This window comes from Periplaneta americana, chromosome 7, assembly GCF_040183065.1.
Source record: "Periplaneta americana isolate PAMFEO1 chromosome 7, P.americana_PAMFEO1_priV1, whole genome shotgun sequence".
Lineage (NCBI taxonomy): Eukaryota > Metazoa > Arthropoda > Insecta > Blattodea > Blattidae > Periplaneta > Periplaneta americana.
Genome location: NC_091123.1, coordinates 154735591 through 154762428, shown reverse-complemented (window position 1 = coordinate 154762428; position 26838 = coordinate 154735591). Strand labels below are relative to the sequence as shown.

Below are 26838 nucleotides of genomic sequence, written 5' to 3'. Positions count from 1 at the left end.
GACCACACCACCTCATTCTAGTGTCGAGGTCATGGAAAGCATGGGGCTCTACCTCCATGCCCCCCAAGTGCCTTCATGGCATGTTACGGGGATACCTTTACCTTTTTTACTTTACCTGCATTAGGTATATTTTTTTTCAAATTTGGGCCCCCAAATAATTTTTTTTTTTTTTCAAAATATTTTTATTTGGTTGAGCTGCCACAGCTATGAGCTCTCTACATACAAAAAATTAATATTTTACACCAAATAGGAGAAAAGTTTTAAAAAATACCATCCTCTCCCCTTAAGTTATTTAAAAGAGCAAAAATCTGAAAATCGATAAATATGTCACATAGAAGTTATTGCAGGAACGACGACGATATGTAATGAAATATACTGTGCAAAGGTTTCACTTCATACATTCTGGAGGAGAAAAAAAAAAAAGAACAGTGGTGGTGTTTTCTGAAGCAGTGTTTCTCAACTGAATGTCTGCAAGTTAAATGAAATCTAGTCAATAAAATATGTTTCTCAATTTCGTAAAGACTTTCATGTGTTTCCTGTTTTGCTTTGTACATCACATTAAGAGAGTTTTAATGATGAAAAGAAAACTTTCAGTAGTACTTAGCATGCTGTCTGCAATATCGAAAAGTTTTAGAAATGCTGTTGTTAAATAACTTGTGTATTAACTCTTACTATGCAAGACATAATTTACCTTATACCAAATTTGTAATCCATATTAACCAGAATGTACACTTTGTTTAGAGAAAGATTTTTTTTTATTTCATGATTCTTGTTTCAAAGTAAATAACAGTATATTGATTATATTGACTGATGAATATTTAATTTTAAAATAGACATGACTTAATACAAATTATATTTCAAACTATATGATAAAAGTAATTTTAAAATGTTCAATTTGTCAATGTTGTAATCAATGTGAATAAACCTCTGCACTAATCTAATTGAATCGTTGTATGTGAAACTGCCCAGAGGTATGGAAGACGTCATAGTATAATGTAAATAAGTTTTTTATCCCTTTTTATAATATATATAATTTCGAACAAAATTAATTTTATATTTTCCTTCGTAATATTAGTCACAATTTATGCAAAAAATATAAGATATTGAAGTAAAACAGTGAGGCAAATGTTTTCGCCCTCCATCCCCATCCTGTGACTAATAATAATAGAACTATATAAACTTTGAATACCTTTCAGCACACATGATATTGCTCGTATAAGTCTAAGAGAGTTGGCTGGCAGGACTCTTCGAACTCTTGTCCACTTAACCAAGTAAAGCTTATATACAATTTCCGTATCATTAACAATCACAGTTTACATGCCTTCTTAATTGGAAAGAATGAGATAAAATCTCAGTGTCAACAATTATATTTCTTTTAGATTCCTCTTACGCCATTCAAGCTGACATCTTCACTTTTGTTATGCCTTGTCTAGGCAGAATTCTACTGTCTGTGATGTATTCCAGAATGAAAGAATTCAGAAGCTGCAGGACAGAAAAATCGACGACCAAACAAATTTCTAGATGATTGTCTTATTTATAACTGTTCAAGTAATAGACCAGTAGATTCCAAACTTACATAAATATTCTACTATACTAAAAATATCTCTCTCACGCTCATTATTCTCAAATCCCTTGTTTTGTAATGTATATTTAGTAGGCAAGTCATAAAAACAAAGAATTTAAATTCTGAGGTGACATGCTATTACTGTAATGTATACCTATTACATAGAGATCATTGGAAGCTACTGGCATATGTATCAAACCAACTTTACATAAATGTAAACTGTCACACTGACACAGCAAAATTTTACACAAATTAAGAGACAGATTACTGATCGAGATACTGTTAACATCTTTCCAGACAAGGCATGAGTACATAAATTGAATAAATGACTATTTATGCAAACACTCTTTGAAGTTATAGCAGAAGATCTACAAAAGTTTTCCCCATACATAACAGTAAACAATAAAGAAAATAAACAAAACAATGGCATTAACGTTGTCAAATTAAAATGTAATTGTTCTCCAATGATAAATATTGTATTCGCAGCTCTCTCATAATTTAACACAGATATAAAATAAAATAATGAATACTCAAAGTAACATTTCACAGATCTCCTGCTATAAAACAATACTAATCAACTGAAAGAGAGTTATAAAAATTAAAATCAAATACAGGAAAATGATTATACAAAACAAAAGTATCACCACGTATTCTGACATACTAATCAAGAGTTAGTTGAAACACCCCTCTTCTTCTGGATGTCATGCGGAACAACACTACCATTCTTAAATAATTTTAGAAGAAATATGTTTTAGAACATTTTGCGATTTTTGCAATTCTTAATATTCTTTCTCTTTTTTACATAATACAAAAACATTCTAATATTTTGTCACATTTCTTTCAACAGATAACCCACAAAAGTGAATGATACACTACATTAGCTATTATCTGCCAGTCTGTTCTCATGTTCGTGGCATAAATTAAACTTCCTGTAAATGCTGTTCATTGCTATGATTTTTGACACATCTCCAATTAAACATTACTAAACTAAAACATAAACTGAACTACATGTATGATGTGCGTTAGCATGTTACCATAGGCTTGTTCAAGCCAATGTCAATGATTTCAGCACAATTTTATGGTAAATCTCGACACGTTTCACCCACATTGTAATGAACATTAAAATATGGTTTATATATTTAATATGCCCAATCTCATGTTAAAGTTATATGTCCCTTCTTTTAAATAATATACACACTGTCATAAAAATTTCAGAGTTCGAGATTTCTCTCCCCTCCCATGTTCTTCAGTCACTTCAGCACCCTGATCCATATTTCAGGATGTGAGATCGGTAAGTTGTCTATGCACCAAGTCAAATTTTGTATGATTCAGAAACTCTGTGACCACATTTGGCTGGTATAAGCACAACTTTTAGATAAAATTTACACTATCTCCATTCTGAAATTAAACCAAATGATTTTATGAGATAAAAAGAGAGAATGCCTGGTAACAAGTCAACATTCTTTTCTGATTTCTTAAAAAGAAAAAAAAAAAAAAAAACTCGTATGTTTTCCAATACAAATAATCATTCCTCAAGCCTGTTGAATTCAGGCTGCAAAATGCTGTAAAATAAAGCACGATTCACGGCACATTCTCTCCCCACATTTACATACATTTACAAGAATGTAAGAATACCCCAAATAGTACTGAGACCAAGGAGAAAATATTAAGTATTATGTACTTGAGGTACTCCAGTAAGTTTGGAGATCGTCATGAAAATCATTAGGATAATCTCTCAGAATGTTAAGAACACCCATGGAAATATATCTAAAAAGTTACACTGAGTAACACGCTCCATATCACCAAAAATTTCAGCGAAGGAGCAGCCTTCCTGGGATGGAGTAGTATCCATAATCCATCTAGAGCCGTGCACCGAGTAGAACAGTTGTCCTTTGTCGCAGACTATGGAAGCCCGACATTTGGTCTACATGGTTCGGTTCTACCAAGAGGGGCAAGAGCCAACAGCATGCTATCACAACACCAAGCCCTGAAGTTCTTTCAGAAGCTCATCTTCTTTCTTTATTTTTTCAAGTTGGTTCAGTTCAAGTTGACGACCAGCAGCTCGCTGTTCTTTCAGCCGTGAGATCTCTATAAGTTTCTGTAAAATAATTAATCAATCACTTAAACCTCCTGATCATGAAATAGGTCATGAAATATCGGAAATTGGAAATATTTTTTTTTATCCAATGCCACCAGGTTGTCTTTTCGACATTTCTGATCTTCTCTCCTGGCTGTGGCTTAATTGTAACCCACTTCTGAGGTTGGGGCACCTGGAAGGCGGAGTTACATTACCCCGATGATGTGATAGGATGATTATGATAATGTAGTGCCAGGAGAGGTCTTAAATCTAAACTTAACCTAAATTCCAGACCATGGACGAACACAGGAATAAACCCCTTTAAGGAAAAATTCCTGTGCTCTAACCGGGAATCGAACCCGGGACCTCATGAACTATAGCCAGAAGCTCTGACCACTAGACCATGAGGCTGGAAATATAAGTTCAGGGGTGCCAAAGGGCAGCGTTCTGGGTCCATTACTCTTTATAATATACGTAAATGACCTATGCCAGAGTATTACATCAAATGTGAGGCTATTTGCAGATGACTGCATTATCTACAGAAAGATTAGAAATAATTCAGATGTAGATGCTATTCAAACAGACTTGAATGAAATTTATAACTGGGCGTTAATGCATAGGATGAAAATAAATGGTTCTAAAAGTAAATCTATAACATTTTGTAAAACCCGAGAGGAAATTAGTCTTAATTACGAATTCAGTGGTGTTGTATTTCCGCAAGTACAATGTTGTAAATACCTAGGAGTGTATTTAAACTCCAAACTTTCTTGGGGAGAGCATGTTGATAATGTTATGGGTAAAGCATGGAGGGCACTTCACTTCATTATGAGAATCTTGAGAAAGGCCAGCCCCAAATCGAGGGAAATAGCATATCTAACGTTAGTGCGACCGTTAATGGAATACGGAACTACATGTTGGGATCCCTATAGAATATATAAGATAAATTCCTTAGAAAGAATCCAGTATAGGGCAGCTAAATTTGTTAAAGGTAAAAGAGAAGATGGAAATGATACGATAAAAGAACTTACATGGGAAACTTTGGAACACAGACGTAGCAAAACTTGAATAACATCATTGTACAGAGCACATCTAGGTCAGAAAGCATGGGTAGACGTAACGGCTCGGTTAGAAAAGAAGAAAGTAAGAGTTCAGTCAGAGGACTGGATAGGAAAGGGTAAAGAGAGAATATGTAGCTAGTCGGCAATGTATGCAATGGAGGGGGAAAGGAACTGGCCACCCTACGCCATTATCTCCTGACTTAGTTGCCTCATAAGTGATGCCTTCTTGGTATCACTTGTGAGATTCAGACCTGTCTTCGGACAGTTGACTAAACAACAACAACAACAACAACAACAACTATTACAGTACTCTATGGCTCGTACACTGAGCTGCAAAAAAAATGCCGATACGAAATTATATCGTTTTCCGAGGACTTTAGCAAACATGGCGAGGTGGAAAGTTTATTTTCCTGAGATTAGTTTTTTAAAAACATGTAAATACGACTTTTATAACATGTTCACGTTATTATTTAATATGAATTGATTTTAAATTATTCATATACTTTTATTTTACAACGATAATAAGAATGCTACACAAAAATATGAAACTGCAGTTTATATGGTATTCCAAGCCTTCCTTATTATCCATGGATGCTGCGACTGTTACAATCCATATATACAGCTAGTTACTTTTCATATATATTTTTTTTCATTTTTTTTTTAAGTAGGTTATTTTACAACGCTTTATCAACATCATAGGTTATTTATTTTAGCGTCTGAATGAGATGAAGGTGATAATGCCGGTGAAATGAGTCCAGGGTCCAGCACCGAAAGTTACCCAGCATACTTTTGATATTGTATTAACAAAAAAATGTATAATTTATTTATAGTTTATTGAAGACATACACGAACAAGCTGAATGATAACAGAACAATAAGAGAGTTTATATGCAATGCCTTCTGTGTATCTCTATTTCTCAGGGGTGAATGCTAGTCACGAAAGTTAGGCTTGCTCTTTTATTCATAAGGGAAGATGGGAGGATATAATAATTCATAATTAATAAAAATAATCAGACCCACATAAATAATTTATTCTATAATTATGAAATCATTATGAGTCATGGATCATATTCGCTTATCAGATGTAGAAGTTCGATATAATATAACAAACATGGCCAACAAAACAGTTTATTTAGTTTTTTTCGACCCTGCCAACCAATGCACATTGTTGTATTGAGCTACACTGAACGAGCGCACATAGGCTATTCTCTATAATGTCTGTCTTCTCTTGAATAGTCCTTCGGGAAAATGGATTTAATAATAAGGTTTCAGTAACACACAATTCCGAACTCATTGCAATACTTCAAATTAATGTTTAAGAATTAATCATACATGCAGCAGCTAACACATGCATTCCGTTCATACAATTACATTGCACTCGCAAATCACAGCACATTCCCGCTGTCAATACTGCTCTGTGTAACGTTAAACAGTCGTTGGTGTAGCTCTCGGACCAGAGCTTCAAACAACACATAACAGAAGCATGTGCACCTAGGATGGACTAAGCAGGAAGGCACTTGCGCGCGCATCATATTCTCGCTATTTCTACGTCTTTCCTGTAGCTCTGAGAAACAACCAAGCTTTGCGATACTTGCAATATGCAACCTGCGGATGGTATTACCCCTATGCCGTATTCCAAAAATCAAAATAAATTTTAATGTACGTAATCCCATTTTGAGAAATACACATTCTACAAAAATATTGGGCTTGCGCAGCAAGCATAGCATGCCCTGAGAAATCGCCCCTGCTATTTCTATTGTTTTCTAAGCGAAGTCCTCACAACACGATTTCAAATCTATAGTGACTTTGACTCAGCATTTCTTTCGCAGCCCAGTGTACACATGGAAAGCAAATTGGATCATGTCGCAAAGATGACACAAACTTTCTTATTATACATTTTATGCATTGCATAACAATCAACCCCTTTACCATGTCGCAAACTATATTACCATTTATAGTTTATTACCTTTTTAAATTATTCAAATGGCATACTTAAATTAAATTATTTAGTATATACTGAAATAAGAAACTGAACTTCGGTTTCTTGGGTTATACAAAAATGATATTCTCTACGATCCCAAAATTAAAACACTGACTTCATTTATCATATGGTCTGAGAACACTGTATATTATACTATATTTCATACATGATTATGATATAAGATGTATGTGCAGAGACCCGAAGTATAGTATAACATATCTGCATTTGTGCCCTAACTGTAACCTGCAGAATTTTTTCAGCATTTTTCCTCATGCCAGTAACTTTTTTTTTAAGTGTAGAATTATATTGAACTTTGAGGTATGGTGGGGGAGGCTAGCTAGGATAGCGAAACACAAGTATAGAGAAAGTGAGATAAGAAAATGTGAAACAAGAAACAAATAACGAACCTATTGGATAATGGCATAGTAAGGATTAGTAACTAGTATTATTAGTAAACAGAGAGTGTTCGATATAATTGAACTGGAATTCAAGAAAGGAGTAGTAAAAGTGTCAATTTTGAATGAATTAAATTAAATCATTAGGTTTTAAAAGTGGCAGTACAGAAGAATTTAGATGGGAGCAAAAATAAGAGATTATAGCATATAGTGAAGAGGGGGAAAAAAAAAATAGAGTGTAAATATAGTTAGGAGAAAATACACAAACGATTAGGGAAAACACGGAAATTTTACTTGAAGCAAGTAAAGCGATCGGTTTGGAAGTAAATCCCGAAAAGACTAAGTATATGATTATGTCTCGTGACCAGAATATTGTACGAAATGGAAATATAAAAATTGGAGATTTATCCTTCGAACAGGTGGAAAAATTCAAATATCTTGGAGCAACAGTAACAAATATAAATGACACTCTGGAGGAAATTAAACGCAGAATAAATATGGGAAATGCCTGTTATTATTCGGTTCAGAAGCTCTTATCATCCAGTCTGCTGTCCAAAAATCTGAAAGTTAGAATTTATAAAACAGTTATATTACCGGTTCTTCTATATGGTTGTGAAACTTGGACTCTCACTCTGAGAGAGGAACATAGGTTAAGGGTGTTTGAGAATAAGGTGCTTAGGAAAATATTTGGGGCTAAGCAGGATGAAGTTACAGGAGAATGGAGAAAGTTACACAACACAGAACTGCACACATTGTATTCTTCACCTGACATAATTAGGAACATTAAATCCAAACGTTTGAGATGGGCAGGGCATGTAGCACGTATGGGCGAATCCAGAAATGCATATAGTGTGTTAGTTGGGAGACCGGAGGGAAAAAGACCTTTAGGGAGGCCGAGACGTAGATGGGAGGATAATATTAAAATGGATTTGAGGGAGGTGGGGTATGATGATAGAGACTGGATTAATCTTGCTCAGGATAGGGACCGCTGGCGGGCTTATGTGAAGGCGGCAATGAACCTTCGGGTTCCTTAAAAGCCATTTGTAAGTAAGTAAGTATGTGTAAATATACAATAATAAGGTATAACTATGAGATATGAATCTAAATTATAAGCGCATCTGCAAAAAGATGTAATTGTAATGAATGTAATACTGTAGTGGCACCGGATACAAAATTGTGAGGTCCACATTACATGGATGTAATTGTTGACAAGAAATATATCATATCATATATTGTAATCATTGTCAGTTTATTCTACATAATACAAAAAATCAGGGGATATGATTATTTAACTTGAACACTATTGTTTGTTCTTGATTTCAATAAACACCCTTTAATTTTCCATTTTTAACTAAAACTGATCATATTTCATGTACATCATTCCCAGATAAATTCACTTGTAAATGCCGAATATAAACAAAATAAAACCAACAGCATACGAAAAACTGCAGTACACAGATGGACAGGCAGTATGTCCATTAGCAATTTTTCGTTATCTTGGATGTTGAAACTCAGATTTCCGCGAAAAATTCGAAATGGATTTTTTTGCAGTATCACTTTCTGCATGAGAAACCAAAAATACAGCATTTCTAATTTTTTACTTGTTTGTATTTAATCCAATTCGAAGATGCACCATTTATAGTAAAATTACTCCTTTCAAAACTGAGGTTATGTTTGAAAGAAATGCTGAATCTTCAAAGATGAAAGTGGGGCAGAAAATGATGTTGCATAGGCAAAAATAAAATTACGGCTTCCCCCCCCCCCACTCCTATAATAGGCCTTCTGTGTGTATATGGCATGGGTGCATGTATTCACCAGCAAACTTTTTTTTTTTTTTTCTAAAATTGTTGTGTAGGTTATGATCATGTAAATGTGGTATATCAAAATTAATTGGAGTTCACTTACACTTTTCAATTTCTTGATTTTCTTTAGCTTTTCTGGGTCTCCTGTGAGTTCTGCATCTGTTAGTGCAGGTGGGAGCTTGGGAGTAGACACTGTTGTGGAATCACCATTTGTTACGACAGAACCTCCGGTTGCAGGAGCTGTACCAGTAGAACCAGCTGCACTATCTTGCTCCTTCTTCGCTTTCTTTGCTTCACGTTTCTTTTTCTGTTTTAAAGCCGCCTTTGAAGGATTTGCTGAACATACGAGATATTTAGTAATTAGATCTAGCTTAGAAATAAATTTTTAAAGAAAATATTAAGCCCTATAAACAAAATCTAATTTCAACAATCTTTGAATCATCATAATAATTTACGTTTAGTAATACATAATTGTAGTTCTTCTGTTTGTAAAATTTTAAATGTCTCCCTTTGAAAGAAGCTGCAGTTGTGAAATATCTGGGCATCATCATTGAACAGCATCTGAAATGATATTCTCATATTTCTTACCTATGCAGCAGATTATATAAAACAATTTATACATTTGTTATTCTTTGTTGTATTTTGCCTATCAGTATTTTACGTTTAAGAGAAGTCTACATACACAAATGAAATGCCAAAATCCAGTTTGTCAATTTCAGGAGCATTGAAACTACGTTTTTCTATTATTCTTACAGCAAAACAATAGGTTTTCCAAATTGTACATAACAAGAAAGTAAAACTATGCCTAAAGGCACAGACGAAAGAAGACACACAAACATAATGAAGTAAACAAAATTTTATTTTATACTACAGAGATGATAAGATTCTTTGCAGCAAAAACATATTCATACTACAGAGCATTCAAGCCAAGATGTCCACTAACTACCGGTGGCCGCGCAGTCTCCGCATGTTATACAGGTCGCCCATCTCCCACCAAACATTGACCATAATTTACAGCAAAATAGAACTCATAATACTGAAATAAAAGGCTTACCTTATTGTAGTAATTGCTAGAAACAGTGACCTTTAGCATTCAAGCATGCTTGACATAGCTTCAGCACATTCCCGGACACTTTCTGTAGTTCATTTTCATTTATGTGATGCACTACACAGGTTTTGAATGGTTTTAACTTCAACAATTTAGTGGCATGTTGAACTGAAGTTTTTGACACCCCTACTTCCTGGGCTAATCTGCGCAAAGATTTCTGAGAGCTTTGTCCTAATGTTTCCTCAGTTAAGACCAGTTTATTCATTCGACAATTCTTAATTTGAACCGAGCCTTTCTCATTAAATTTCTTTACAAGTCTGTATACTGTTTTCTTATTTGGCACAGGATCATCAGGAAAACGACATCTGAATTTACAACACGTTTTCCACATATATTTCATGAAAATATTGCATATAAAAATGTGTTGTTCTACACTGTACTTCAAAACACAAACATGCACAACAGAGACACACTTCTTATTGATTTTTTTTTAGTTTGTTATTTAATGACTCTGCATCAACTACGAGGTTATTTAGCGTGAGATGGTATTTGGCAAGATGAGGCCGAGAATTCGCCATAGATTACCTGGTATTCATCTTACGGTTGGGAAAACCCCGGAAAAAAAACCAACCAGGTAATCAGCCCAAGTGAGGATCGAACCTGCGCCCAAGTCCAACTTCAGACCGGCAGGCAAGCGCCTTAACCAACTGAGCCACGCTCGTGGCCTTACATACATATTGACTTGAGTCATGGAAATCTGCCGTAATTAGCAAGAGGCGTAATGCTGGAACTCGCATCATTCCCGCCCACCAACCAGTTTTCATGGTAGTGAGGGATATCTTGGCTCGAATGCTCTGTATTTTCATATAGTAATCCACATAAAACGAAAGCTAACTACTTATAACTGAAGACATTCTTATTTTATAATTTATTATCACCAACCAGTTTTCATGGTAGTGAGGGATATCTTGGCTCGAATGCTCTGTATTTTCATATAGTAATCCACATAAAACGAAGGCTAACTACTTATAACTGAAGACATTCTTATTTTATAATTTATTATTACCAACCAGTTTTCATGGTAGTGAGGGATATCTTGGCTCGAATGCTCTGTATTTTCATATAGTAATCCACATAAAACGAAGGCTACCTACTTATAACCGAAGACATTCTTATTTTATAATTTATTATTACCAACCAGTTTTCATGGTAGTGAGGGATATCTTGGCTCGAATGCTCTGTATTTTCATACAGTAATCCACATAAAACGAAGACATTCTTATTTTATAATTTATTATTACCAACCAGTTTTCATGGTAGTGAGGGATATCTTGGCTCGAATGCTCTGTATTTTCATATAGTAATCCACATAAAACGAAGGCTAACTACTTATAACTGAAGACATTCTTATTTTATAATTTATTATCACCAACCAGTTTTCATGGTAGTGAGGGATATCTTGGCTCGAACGCTCTGTATTTTCATATAGTAATCCACATAAAACGAAGGCTAACTACTTATAACTGAAGACATTCTTATTTTATAATTTATCATTACCAACCAGTTTTCATGGTAGTGAGGGATATCTTGGCTCGAACGCTCTGTATTTTCATATAGTAATCCACATAAAACGAAGGCTAACTACTTATAACTGAAGACATTCTTATTTTATAATTTATTATCACCAACCAGTTTTCATGGTAGTGAGGGATATCTTGGCTCGAACGCTCTGTATTTTCATACAGTACTCCACATAAAACGAAGGCTAACTACTTATAACTGAAGACATTCTTATTTTATAATTTATTATCACCAACCAGTTTTCATGGTAGTGAGGGATATCTTGGCTCGAACGCTCTGTATTTTCATACAGTAATCCACATAAAACGAAGGCTAACTACTTATAACTGAAGACATTCTTATTTTATAATTTATTATCACCAACCAGTTTTCATGGTAGTGAGGGATATCTTGGCTCGAACGCTCTGTATTTTCATACAGTAATCCACATAAAACGAAGGCTACCTACTTATAACCGAAGACATTCTTATTTTATAATTTATTATTACCAACCAGTTTTCATGGTAGTGAGGGATATCTTGGCTCGAATGCTCTGTATTTTCATACAGTAATCCACATAAAACGAAGATATTCTTATTTTATAATTTATTATCACCAACCAGTTTTCATGGTAGTGAGGGATATCTTGGCTCGAATGCTCTGTATTTTCATATAGTAATCCACATAAAACAAAGGCTAACTACTTATAACTGAAGACATTCTTATTTTATAATTTATTATTACCAACCAGTTTTCATAGTAGTGAGGGATATCTTGGCTCGAACGCTCTGTATTTTCATACAGTAATCCACATAAAACGAAGGCTAACTACTTATAACTGAAGACATTCTTATTTTATAATTTATTATCACCAACCAGTTTTCATGGTAGTGAGGGATATCTTGGCTCGAACGCTCTGTATTTTCATACAGTAATCCACATAAAACGAAGGCTACCTACTTATAACCGAAGACATTCTTATTTTATAATTTATTATTACCAACCAGTTTTCATGGTAGTGAGGGATATCTTGGCTCGAATGCTCTGTATTTTCATACAGTAATCCACATAAAACGAAGATATTCTTATTTTATAATTTATTATCACCAACCAGTTTTCATGGTAGTGAGGGATATCTTGGCTCGAATGCTCTGTATTTTCATATAGTAATCCACATAAAACAAAGGCTAACTACTTATAACTGAAGACATTCTTATTTTATAATTTATTATTACCAACCAGTTTTCATAGTAGTGAGGGATATCTTGGCTCGAACGCTCTGTATTTTCATACAGTAATCCACATTAAACGAAGGCTAACTACTTATAACTGAAGACATTCTTATTTTATAATTTATTATTACCAATAGGAAAGTAATTTTACTAAGAAAACTTTTAAAATTAATTCTTAAGAAGAACAAAAAACTCACAGTCTCCACCAGATCTAGCATTGCTAGCAGGTTCTTCATCGTCATGCAATTTGAAGTTACTCTCTCGTCCACGTGCTGAAGGTGGACGGTATGCTTGCTTTGAAGCTGTAAACATATCAGAAGTCAATAAATATCAATATGGTAGTAATAACATAGAAAAATGTATAATTTTCTTGCAACATATCAGTTTGTAAGTTGGGATTATGTTAATATGAGATATAGAATCAACTACGAGGGTCATACTGAAAGTCATGAGCAACCCATTGTTATAAATCTTAATTTTTATTTTTTACACAAACCAAGCACGTCATCTTAATCTATAGATTTTTCTGTCACTTTTCAATATAGTCTCCATTTCCTTGCACACATTTTTCTCGTTGTTCTGTAAGTTTGAAAATTCCCTTGCTGTAGAAGTCCATTTCATCTTCCCAAAGACACTGACGCACTGCTTTCCGGATGTCCTCCAGCAGCATCTCGTAGCGTTGGCCTCACAGGTACTCCTTTACAGAACTGAAAAGATGGTAGTTGAAGGGTGTCAAGTTGGGACTGTAGGAAGATTGCGGAAGAGTTTCCCACCCAAATGTCCTGATTTTCTCCACGGTGACAACGATCAGTGTGAGGCCAAGTGTTATCGTGTTGCAGAATGATCTTCTTTCCAGAGCATTTCTCGTGCAATGCACGACGGAGCTTCAAAACTGTCTGAATATAGTGGACAGCATTTATGATCCGTCCAGGTTCAAGAAATTCAACGAAAATGCATCCCAGAATTCATCAATTCTTTCCTTGTTGCGTTCCGTGGAGGCAGTTTGAGGGTGACTACTACAAGGCTCATCTTAGATGCTCGTGTTCCCATCTTCGAAATGTTTCACCCATCTCCTAACACTGCTGGCGCCCATGCTCACATCTCCATATGCACGCTGAAGTCTGAGGTGAATTTCAACAGCAGATTTTTCTTCTTTAACAAGGAATTTAATGACAGCAAGCTGTCGAAACGAATCATCGTTGTCGACCATTTTGCAAACATTGCCTGTGGTCACATGATAGAAGTTAATGACGTAACAATATGTCAATACATAGTATAAAGTCTGTAGATTACGATCATATAATCGTTTTTGTTACAGTGTTGAAATTGAAATTATAGCAATGTGTTGCTCGTGAGTTTCAGTACGACCCTCTGTACATAATATAATCACATGTGGCTGAAATTGATCTTATGCATTGTTCAGCATGAATTGACTAGGAGCCCGATCATATTTATTCCCTAATTGGGACAGTTAAGTGGATTCTCTCTCTCTCTCTAGTTGTAACAGAATTGTATTTAATATTTTAACTGCAGAAGTTACAGAATTTCAAAATTCGACATAGGTAAGAAATGACTGACGAATTTTGTCTGGAACTCTCCATCAGGGAGAGGATTCTTTTATGTCCCATATGTCTACAACACAGGTCTCTTGGGATTACAAAATCACTCTCACCCCTGGCCATAAAATCACCTTGTACAGTCAAAGTAAAAATGTATGCATTACTTTTGGATTTCACCTAGACTATGCTGTTTACATTTTTTACAGCTGAAAAGACAAATGCATTAGTTTGCTCATAACAACTGAAAATATTTATAATTTTATATTTCCTACTGTATTCATAATTTTTATATTTATCAGACTTATACTCAAAAAATATTAAATCAAAATGAGTATACATTGGTCAACAGAGCAAGTTCTGTTGTATCAACAATCCACTGCATAATACAACTGTTTCTTGTAATGTATGTTCTCCTCTATTAATTGCAAATCAAGCTTTCAGGTATAACTCCCTGTAAATTTGATTTGAATAATTTCGAAGGAAAAATTGTTCAAATCAACTTTACAGGGAATTATACCTGAAAGCTTTATTTGCATAATACACGTTACTGTTCGTTAACAGAAAACCACAATTTAAGTCTCACAGAGTCAGTGTGTATTCAATGTTGGTTGCTTGAGGGTTGTCAGCCCACTTTGAGGTCTGTGGATACAGAGGGAAAAATTGGATCGGTGTCTGGTAGAGTTCCTGGGTAGCTCAGTTGGTAGAGCGTTGGTACGTTTAACCAAAGGTCCCAGGTTCGATGCCTGGCCCCGGAACAATTTTTCCTTCGAAATTATCCTCTATGAATTGTTAGTGAAATATTTACAATTTAGCAACAAGGCAAGAAACAATTTTACTTCAAATCAAAATAATTACTATATAAATATATTCATTGGTGCTTGTTTTTATATCAGTGGCAACATCTTGTAATAAGTCTATCAACAACAAAAATCAGACAGAGAGAGAGAGAGAATATGAAGACAAAGACATCAGACACAAAAGAATGAACTCACCCTGCGGTTGGCTTGGCTGAATGCCTTCAACAGGTTTATAATTTATCGCAGGCTCACGAAAAACTCCAATTGGAAACGACTGCCATAGAACTTCCCACAATTCTTCTTGTTTGTTCCATGGCCGCTCATATAGGAGTGTTCCACTGTAGTGCCAAATCTTAAACCTTAACACAAGAGATAAGTTAGTTTTAAAACAGATCAAGTAAGAAAGCAGAGAATGACAGCATAAAATGTAAAGACGATCTTTCAATACTCAGCAATCCTAACTTATTTATACACACATCCAAAAAACTATTCCTTCAATTCAGCAGTAGCAGGAGTTTATTTAACAATGCTTTCAAAGGTTATTCACAAATGAAATTCAACGCAGGAGGGAAATGGCAGACAAATTTTTTACCTGTAGTGCTCTATCAGGACAAGATTCTCTTAATTACCACAAGGCTATGAAACAGACCTGCCAACTTTACTTTCCTCATGAGGGAGGATTTTATCACCCTATAAAAACTACTGCGCCAAGCATATTTCAAAACTGGCTTGAAATATGTTTCATACATTGCCAATTTGCTCTTTATGGGTACATCTTTATTCCAAACTTTATAGATCAACATTGCAATGTGTTTTTTTTTTATTCAAATGCATTGGTTTAGACACATTTCATCTAGTTATGATAAGAAATGTCAAAGTCCACTCTCCTAACAGATATTTCAACAGCCTTCAAATATTCAGTGCTTTCAATATGATCCCAAGTCCAGAACTTGGTAGGTTCAAGAAAGTTTTTTAATAGTTAAAAATTTCTTGAACTTTACAGTAATTATGTTGTAAATTATCAGAAATATGTAAATACATTTAAAAAAGGATTACACAGTGGCGGCCGGTGAGACATTCTGGTGGTGGTGCCAAAAATTAAAGAAGTTGTACGCAAATTACCCTAGTGAAATTAATAATCATAGTTCACGTTTGCATTATATTAAATAAAACATATTAATTAAACCAGCTATTTTACCAAGTGTACAGTTAATGTATCTAGTAACAGTTACAATAACATTTCCGAAACTAATAACGAAATTTACAGATACAGATAATCAAAACTTTCACAGTATTGTTAGTCAAATACAAATAACCTTTATAAGTAGTAAAATTACTGGCAAAAACACACGAGATGAACAATGGCATAGATAATAAACAAACACGTTTGCACTTTATTTAACAGGCTGATGAATCCAAGGCAACGGCCTGAATAACACTTGTTCATGTCCTGCACAGATCTCATGTATCGTTAACAGAAGCATCAATACTATAGCAACAGTGTAGCCATATTTAGTTGCCGCAAAATAAAACAAATATTACACAACATTAACAAACAGTTTTACATAATATGAAAAAAATATTTATCTTTCTAAAAAGAACCATGACTATCTCTGCGTTCAATATAGCTAAATGGATAATAATTTACACATTCAAATCCAAGTTATGTGCATTAGTTTTGAATTGGCAACATTACATTAACATTTGGTGCGGAACTCTAACTCATAGACAAATAACGTCTCCAACAACCCTGCCATCTAGCGAAATTTCTGCATTACTGTGCTCTAGCGGGTGGAATATTAACTACAGAGTCAAACTGAATTCGGCTCAAAGTCTGCCATAAGACATGCATATTAAACAAGAATCAGTAGCCTTTTGTACAGTGTTATATGGACGCAGGTAGTGCCTCACCGGAGTGGCTCCAAAGTTCGGGAAAACGCTGCAAGAGTGCGTCCGGATATGTGCGCGCGCTCGTTTAAATGAAATACGAATAAAATGTGTAGAACTAAACTATTACAACTGCTTTCTAGGATATTATTTTTTGTTTCTTTCATTCATGGTGCCATGGCACACTGGCACTACCCCAAAAGCCGCCCCTGGGATTACAACATGCACAGAATAATTACCCGTTTCCCATTCGTAGCCTTGGAGCAGTGGTTGCTGTGAGGAAATGTTCACCATCAGGTGACCAATGAAGTAACGTTGTGTCAGCTGCTTCCATTTTGGCTATCAATTTCCGTGCTGACGTATCCCACAGTTCAACATTACCCCGAAGGTTACCAAATCCACCAAGGATCAAGAGTACCAACAGTTAAGGAAACAAAGATAAATAGTACCAGGATAATTCTAAATTATCTTAAAAGTCAGGAGTTCAGAAACAAATATACTACCAGGTTAAGAACAATGTTACTAAACAGACATCCGGAACAAGTAAATTATTTCAAATTTCAGGAATGTACAAAGTCTTAGGTCGTAGATTTAAAAGCAAATAAAAATTAAATTATATAAATGGAGGAATTACAGGAATTTTAAAAAATAAAACTACAAAATGGTAATTTATAAAATAATATCTAACACATCCTTCTACATAGCTATATATGCACAATGAAAGCACCATAAAACAAAATAAATCAATCCAATGTAATGAAGTTTCTTAAAAGAATAGCCACTTGTTCAAGAATATATCATAAAGTTGATGGTGAAATTAGAATTATGTTTAAAATCTATAAGCTTATATGAAATAACATAGAACAGAAAAATACATTAATTGCGCATACAGAATCCCAAAGTTTTATTAGTAGTATTCATGAAATTTTGCATTAGCGATAAATGCAAAATATCTCCAATACATTCATGTATTGCAATATTTTTCCTTTTCACAAGTCCCAGATCGATAATTTAGTACGGCACTTTGGAAATTGTGACAAAAAAGCGAAAATTGTTTAAAAATAAGATACTTTTTTTTTTGCGAAATTTTAAAACGAAAAGTCAAATGTCATAAATTTGTGATTTTCTACCTTAAAAGAACTAACATACAATGTTACAATACTTGAAATTCCATCAAGGGTTGTCTATGTAGGATGGAAATTCCCAAGACCACAGATACTGAACAAATGACAACTGCTAGCAGCAAGAACATTTTTTAGTCACGAAAATTTTTTTTTATATTTTTTTTTGTATAAGGACTTGATTGTCAATTCTAGCCATTGGAAAGTAAATAAATAATAAATATTTTTTATTTTATGCCTAGAAGATGTAAAAAATGTGAGATTTAGATATCGAATTGTCCCGCGCCGTGGTGTCGCGGTCTAAGGCATCCCGCCTAGGACTCGCGTTACGGAATGCGCACTGATTCGAGTCCTCATGGGGGAAGAAATTTTCTCATGAAATTTCGGCCAGTGTATGGGACTGGTGCCCACCCAGCATCGTGATGCACTTGGGGAGTTACGATAGGTAGTGAAATCCGGTTGCGAATACCAGCTATAACGGCTGGGGGGATCATCGTGCTAACCACACGATACCTCCATTCTGGTTGGATGATCGTCCACCTCTGCTTCGGCATGTGGGCGTGAGGCCAGCAGCCGGCTGGTTGGTCTAGGCCCTTCACGGGCTGTAGCGCCACGGATTATTATTATAGATATTGAATTACTGGTTTTATAAGAACACCAGGAAAGTTTATAGGCTATAAAAATAAAAAAAATTCGTTATAAAGACGGAAGTAAAATACTACAAATTTACACAACATAATGATGCTAGTTTCTGCACTAGGCCAGTGTTGTCGATTGGCTTTTGGCTCTCTCTTACATACAAGCAAACTTGACAGAGATCTTGTCCAGTTCAGCAGTTAAGCAACAGCGAGACAGATAAGTAGTGTTTCATATGAATGAAAGTGGAGGAAATACACTGAGAAGCAATTAAAAGGTACATGATCACGTGTCCTTGCAAGAGAATTTGGAGCTGCAGAGAAGAATCTAAGTCAGTTTCAGACCAAAATGGCTACTTTACTTACTTCCTTTTTCACAGTCCTGTTGAAGGAACTTAAAAAGAATTCTGAAGGGGGGAAAAGCCAAAAATGGACGTAACCTAATAGGTACCAATTAAGTAGAGATTGACAATTTTTTGTTGAGATCGAAGTGCAGAAAGCAGGACGTTCGTGTTTTTAAATTGAACTTCTCGGTATTTTAAAAATATACAGCTTCACTAGCACAATAAACATACTAGTTTTCAAAATAAATTAAAAAGAAAAAAAAAAAAGCTGATTTTTCTGTTGACAAATGATGGCGTTTATCAGACAAAACATTAGTGTATGATGAGTTTGCATTGCACATGACACATAGATAGCAATTAGTGCTTTCAGAGGGTTAATAACGTTTACAATATGGCGACTTCTGTTCGTGAGAAAATGAACACATTTGGTTGAGAGGTGCTCCAGCATTCACCATACAGTCCAGACCTTGCACCGTCGGACTTTCATTGGTTTGTTCCCATGAAGAAATTCCTGGCTGGCCATCGCTTTGCGACTGATGCAGAAGTCCAATCAATTGTCCGCAGATGGCTATACTCCAACCGAATGGACTTCTATGAACAGGGTATACTGAAACTGGTACCACGATGGGAGAAATGTGTTGAGAAACTTGGCGCCTATGTAGAAAAGTAGCTAAAAGATGTGAGTTCATTTGTGTATTTTTTATTTTTGTTTACCTACTAAACTTTTTTTTTTAATTATTGTGCGTTACTTTCCAACCCACCCTCGTAAATTATTGTAAGTTATGATTTATTTATATTTATTTCATAAGCATCACTCATGTTTTTCTATTTCCTGTCAATTTGTTACAAAATGCTAAATTTGAAAATCATAAATGCTGCAAAATGCTAAATAGCACGAACTCTATTTACAAGTCATACAGCTGGCAGCATATTGCGTCAGACAGGATGGTTTTGTCTTGGACTGTTCGATGTAACAGTGATTACATACATTCTTTATTTTATTTTTTATTTTTTTTTTTTAGTTTTTAGTGGTTTATTTTACGACATTATATCAACATGTCAGGTTATTTAGCGTCTGAATGACATGAAGGTGATAATACTGGTGAAATGAGTCCAGGGTCCAGCACCAATAGTTACCCAGTATTTGCTCATAATGGGTTGAGGGAAAGCCCAGGAAGACACCTCAATCAGGTAACTTGCCCAACTGGAATTTGAATCCGGGTCACCTGGTTTTGTGGTCAGACGTGCTAACTGTTACTCCACAGGTGTGGATTACAAACATTCTTATGAGTTACAGTATATTGCATTAGACATTCGTCCAATGGAGTATGTTACAGCCTCATAAGAATGCATGTAATCACAGTTTGTCAAACGCCTGGCATTAGAAAACAACAACAACATATTTAAAAAAAAAAATGAATTCTATCATCACTCAACTAACTGGCATTTGTCACTTTCTTCATTTCAAACATGCCAGGGGAGTGCCTGAAAATAGCTCACAGCAATCTCTTATCTGCCAATTCATCGGCAATCCTTTGTTACAACACAATACTCATTTCTGTTGATAGTATCATTAAATAAAGAAACAATTCTACGCAAAAAATTAGATATTGACATTAATAAAGTAAATGATAAAATTATGAAATTATTAACATGTATAATAAAAGGATATTATTTCCATGAGGATTGTAGTGGATGCAATTCCGTGGTCCTGTGCCAAATTCAAACACTGGCTCACACTTCAGATTGAAAAGTGTTGCTTTTGAGGGCATGAAACCATATACAACACAGAATTCCGAACTCTTCGGACTCCACTCTACACTGTAGATTGGACCTTCTTTGCCTGTACAGAAATCCAAACGTTTATTACAAACACCAAACATAATGATTTTACATTTTATGTGTACACTTGTGAACGAAAGAATCATAATATTAATATTACATTTTATTTAACGACGCTCGCAACTGCAGAGGTTATATTAGCATCACTGTATGTGCCGGAATTTTGTCCCGCAGGAGTTCTTTTACATGCCAGTAAATCTACTGACATGAGCCTGTCGCAATTAAGCAAACTTAAATGCCATCGACTTGGCCCAGGATCGAACCCGCAACCTTGGGCAATGAACGAATGATAAAAAGTGGAATTTTATAATTCTGATAACAAACAAACAAAAACAAATACATAAACGTAACATAAGGATACATACTCAGAAGCACCATCGCTGTTTCTCCTTTGGTACTAATGAAATGTAAAGCTTGTTTCCCATAGTATGATGAACCTGATTTGTCAACTTCTGTGCTGGTCATAAGAAGAACGCCCGATCCTCTCTTATTCCAGAACATATCCACTTTATCTGCCTGCAAACAACAATGAACAATACACTTTTAAAGATCACTTAACACTAAACTTACATATTTATATTTGTAAACAATTTTCCACAAGATAAAATTTTAAGTGACCAAATCTTTACTTTTACAATTTAAAGTAAAAATATAGCAAAATTAACCTCAGCATAGTACTTTCCACATGTACAATTTCTAGCAAAAACTTCTATAATCTGATTCTCAAATTGCCTACATTATAAGTACCATAGAAAAATAATGAATACTTCTATATCAATTAAATTTGTTTGTATGCATTGATTTAATATGAAATAAACACATATTTACCTGAAAAAAGCTTTTATTCGCCAATGAATTTGTACTCTCAAATTTTGGATACTGGAATAACCTACCAAAAGATGGCTGTCCTGATTTACCTGCAATGACAAAGAATAATATCATCAGCATTAACAGTATGGTAGCAAAATTAAAACTCATACAATGGTAATATGCTCCAATTTATTTAGATATAAAGTTCAAAGCAGCATATTCGGGATTTCACACATTAAAACAGATCATATGTATTTACTGGTATTCTACATTTTTGCATTACACTGCTAACTTTCTTATATCAATCACATTTCTTTTTCTCTTCTTTTTTTTTTCTTTTTTTTTTTTTTAATTTTTTTTTTACAAAGGTTTGTAATTATTTGCTTACTTTTACTATTAATTACATTTCATTATTTTATTCCATTTACTACTTTTGCGGAAAATGGGCAGAATTTCTGAGTTTATTTCAAATAGGGATACACGACAGGAGAAAAGAATGAAGGCACTAAAGTTGCAACAATGTGTCACACTGTCTCAGTTTTATAAATTTATTATCAGAAGGTGAGGAGAAGAATTGTTTGTGGCACCTGTCTCATTTTAGCTTACAAAACTATAAGAATATTATAGATTTATTAATTTGTCATACAGAATAATATCTGTAATATTGACAATTAATATTTGAGGAGAAAAATTCGCTCCAGCGCCACGGATCGAACCCGGGTCCTTGGTTCTACGTACCAAGCGCTCTGACCACTGAGCTACGCCGAATTCAATCCACAGCACCAGATCGAATTCTCCTCCTTCAATGTTTCCCTTTATGGCCTGACTCCATGTTAGGCATATATGTTGACATATATGTCCAATGTCAACTGCCATTAAAGGGGAACAGTGAAGGAGGAGAATTCGATCCGGTGCTGTGGATTGAATTCGGCGTAGCTCAGTGGTCAGAGCGCTTGGTACGCAGAACCAAGGACCCAGGTTCGATCCCCGGCGCCAGAGCGAATTTTTCTCCTCAAATATTGTCAATATTACAGATATTATTCTGTATGACAAATTAATAAATCTATAATATCCTCATAGCTGCAGTGCATATATCTGTACAGATTACTGTGCACTTAACTGCGGAATCCCGGCCAAACAAGTCACTCAGCTGAGTGCGCTCCTAGTATAATGGCAGTTGACATTGGACATATACGTCAACATATATGCCTAACTTGGAGTCAGGCCATAAAGGGAAACACTGAAGGAGGAGAATTCGATCCGGTACTGTGGATTGAATTCGGCGTAGCTCAGTGGTCAGAGCGCTTGGTACGTAGAACCAAGGACCCGGGTTCGAACCCCGGTGCCGGAGCGAATTTTTCTCCTCAAATATTAAGTACAAAACTATAGTTATGTCCCGTTTTGGGCTGAAACATTAGAGTCATTCTTTGATCCTTATTTCAGATAAATGAAATTTCATGAATTAATTCACTCATTTACCTCTGATTGAGATTCTGGCTGATACGTACATCTATTATCAGGCAGTACATCTCACTTGACGATATGTGCCAGAGGAAGAACAATTGTTTGTATACATCTGAAGTCTGATTAGTGAAATATGTAGCTAATTTGCGATGTATGCAATGGAGGGGGAAAGGATCTGGCCAACCTACCCTATTATCTCCTGGCCAAGTTGCCTCATAAGTGGTGCCATGTTGGTATCACTTGTGGGGTTCAGACCTGTCTTCGGGTAGTTGACTAAACAACAACAATTCACTCATGTAATGTCATATTAGCATTCTACAGTACATCAAACTCCCAAAGGAAGCCTTTTTTTTTACTTGGTTATTTAATGATGCTGTATCAACTACAAGGTTATTTAGCATCGATGAGTTTGATGATAGCAAAAAGGTATTTGGTGAGATGAGGCCAAGGAGTCACCATAGATTACCTGACATTCACCTTATGGTTCGGGGAAAACCTCGGAAAAAAAACTCAACCAGATAATCAGCCCAAGCGGAAATCGAACCCACACCTGAGCACAACTCCGGGTCGGCATGCAAGAGCACTTCAACCAACTGAGCTAAGCTGATGGCAGGAAGCTGTTGCTGAGTTTGAACTACATACTGGAAACGAATGATTTGAGGCATACTTGCTCAGAATTGGGATTTATAAATACGAAGAATGTGTTTTATGTACATAAGATACCCTCTTTCAGAATTTTAATAAAAACAGCTTACAACACACCAAAAACTTTAATAGTTTATACTAGAAAGCAAGAAATCAAATGACTTGAACGCACTCATGTGATTGAGCCATTAGAAACCAGACACACATTTATTTACTAGCCATACCCATGCACTTCACTGCACTTGTTAGAAATAAATATTATTGACTTAAATCTAAATACAGTTTTGCAATTACTTCATGAATAATAGATTTTTATATGTTGTAAGTCGTTTGCTCCTGAATCATTTCGAAGTTGTGTTTAAAACTATGAATGTAATGTTATTATCATGGAATACTTTCTGGAGTTGTTCAGTCAATTCTACTTTTAAGCTTGATACTATATTAGACCTAATAGACAATTGGTCAGCATCTGAAATAGAATATAAGAACCGAGGGCTCTTACTTTCGGCTGAAAGCAGACTTCCAATTAAATGATAACCTATGCTTGATTTAAATGATGACATAGAATTGACTTGATGTATTTCTTTTGCACCAAACGATGCCAAATGAAGTAAGGTGTTGTACTGTCTTATATTATTTAAAAAGTGTGTTGATAACCGATGTACTTCGATAAGTAAGTTTTTAATTGATAGATAATTTTTTTATGTTGACCTCACTGTGCATCTTTTTTCTTTGTTAAGTTTATTTAAACACGCTTTATCATATGTCGTATGTTAGAATGTGTGGGTATACAACTAGGCCGTTTTTACTCTTGTTGAGTTCCTGTTTCTATTGTGTGTTGTAGATGGCTTGGGTCCATGTAACTGGCATGTATTTATTTAGTATTTAGTATTTATTTATTTAACCTGGTAGAGATAAGGCCGTCAGGCCTTCTCTGCCCCTCTACCAGGAGATTCCAACTACAATATGAACAATAAAATTACAATTAGTATTAAATTTACAATTACAATTACAAATAACATTACAATTAGTATTAAATTTACAATTACAATAAAATCAAAGTACGAAAAGATTACCTGAATAATTAAAGCTAGATAATTTATCATAGAGAAACAAAGAATATTTTATATTTACTGAATTACAAATTAAATCTAGAATAACAAAATTGTATAGTGATAAAATTACTGAATATTGAAATATTTTGTGATAGATTAAAGAAACTATTTACAAGAACTCAATTACTGACCAAGTGCATAGTAAGTTTTCGTTTGAATTCAATTTTATTTCGACAGTCCCTGATGCTAGCAGGTAGCGAATTCCAGAGTCTTGGCAGGGCTATTGTGAAAGAAGATGAGTATGAGGAGGTGCGATGGGATGGTATTGTTAGTATTGTTTCATGACGAGAGCGTGTGTTCAGATTATGGTGGGAAGAAAGGTAAGTGAAGCGAGACGACAGGTACAAAGGAATAGAAGAGTTCAAGATTTTGAAGAGAAAGAAAAGTGAATGTAAATTTTTTGTCTTATCTGTAAATTTCCAATCTGGCATTTGCTTTTGTGACTAAGGGAAACTATGAAAAACCCCAGTCAGATTGGTCGGCCACGGGGTTTGAACCCAGGACCTCCTGAATGCGAGTCTGAAATGCTACTGTATGAGCCAACACACACTGTTGTGCATCACTGATTATGTAGATTAAAAAAAATGAAAATTAATGTGGTACACAAAATTATTTTAAGAAACACAGGAAACGAATATGGGTAAGTTATGATGCAGGAATGCCATTTCGTGATACTTTGTAAAATGATTCAACTCCAGTAAAATACTAATTTTTACTCTATAATATGTGCTGTATTTTACGACAAAACTCATAAAAATACTATTATGTTCTGTGTACAAAAAGAAATTGAAGTGTATAAAAATTAGAGTATTTGATGTGAACCAAATAAAGTTTAAATAATCAAATAATACAATATTGCGACAGAATATCAAGTTTTCTGTGCATAAGGATCTATTTTAGTCCTATCTCAGTCCTCAATTCACCCAGGAGTTACCATAATGGCATACATCACGTCCATCTAGAGAAACTACACTATCAAATGGTGAAAGAATTATCCAGATCGGTTAAGCAGCTTCTGAGATTACTTCTTACAAACACACAAACATTCTCTGTATATTAATATTGGTAAACATTTATATATTCCCATCATAGAATACAATTTATATCCACATAAAAATAGTATTAAATGAATATCTTCTGTTTGTTGTACAAGGTTGCCTTAAATAAATGCAGTCATTTGTTTTCATTTCAATATAGCCTATTAGTCTGAAGCGGCAATGATAAAAAGCATTGTTATTTTTAAATTCGTATATCTCGTTAAATATCAGTCCCATCAAAATTTTGCATAGAACAAAACTTATCAGAAAGAGTTTTTAAAGAAGCTTTTGTTATGTAACATTTTTCATGAAAATCAATAATAAGCGAGATATTTCGACTTATTTAATTCAGGTCTCCTTATAAACCCCCTTTTAAATAAAGTATTTTGAAGGCTTATAGCCTAAAATCGAAGTTCAAACTAACTTAGTTTATATACCAATTTTCATAGAAATCGGTTCAGCCATTATCGCATGAAAAGGTAACAAACATCCAGACAGATAGACAAACAAAAATTAAAAAAATGCGATTTTTTGTCTCAGGATGGTTAATTATACAGTATATGTTAACACCAATTAGTTTTGAAAAAGCAAAAATTACCATAAAAATTTTGGTTACAGATTTATTATTAGTACAGATTACATTATAATTCACTTACCTGGTACATAGCAGAGGACATGGTATGGAGACGAGCCTGGGGACATACTGAAGTCTGCAACTTTCTGTATGTGGATCTTATGTGCCACGGTATCAAAATTTGGCACCTCATAAAATAATACTTCATTATTAACATTTCGTGCACAAAGCTTCTCATCTGAAGTCCACTGTGGCTCCCTGCAAGAAATCAAATATGTTACATATTTTATAA

General features: G+C 34.7%; 1 protein-coding gene across 1 annotated transcript in view; it reads right to left on the bottom strand.

The window, feature by feature from the left end:
* Positions 1 to 732: 732 nt before the first annotated feature.
* Positions 733 to 26838, bottom strand: part of eIF2A (eukaryotic translation initiation factor 2A) — a 45364-nt gene continuing 19258 nt past the window's right edge. The window contains exons 5-13 of the mRNA XM_069831675.1: positions 26629 to 26804; positions 21730 to 21818; positions 21267 to 21417; positions 20732 to 20902; positions 17199 to 17373; positions 15268 to 15431; positions 12914 to 13018; positions 8980 to 9212; positions 733 to 3662 (exon numbers count right to left, since the gene is read on the bottom strand). Of these exons, the coding sequence (XP_069687776.1) occupies positions 3537 to 3662; positions 8980 to 9212; positions 12914 to 13018; positions 15268 to 15431; positions 17199 to 17373; positions 20732 to 20902; positions 21267 to 21417; positions 21730 to 21818; positions 26629 to 26804 (1390 nt within the window). The 3' untranslated portion in view covers positions 733 to 3536. The remainder of the gene's footprint in view (positions 3663 to 8979; positions 9213 to 12913; positions 13019 to 15267; positions 15432 to 17198; positions 17374 to 20731; positions 20903 to 21266; positions 21418 to 21729; positions 21819 to 26628; positions 26805 to 26838) is intronic.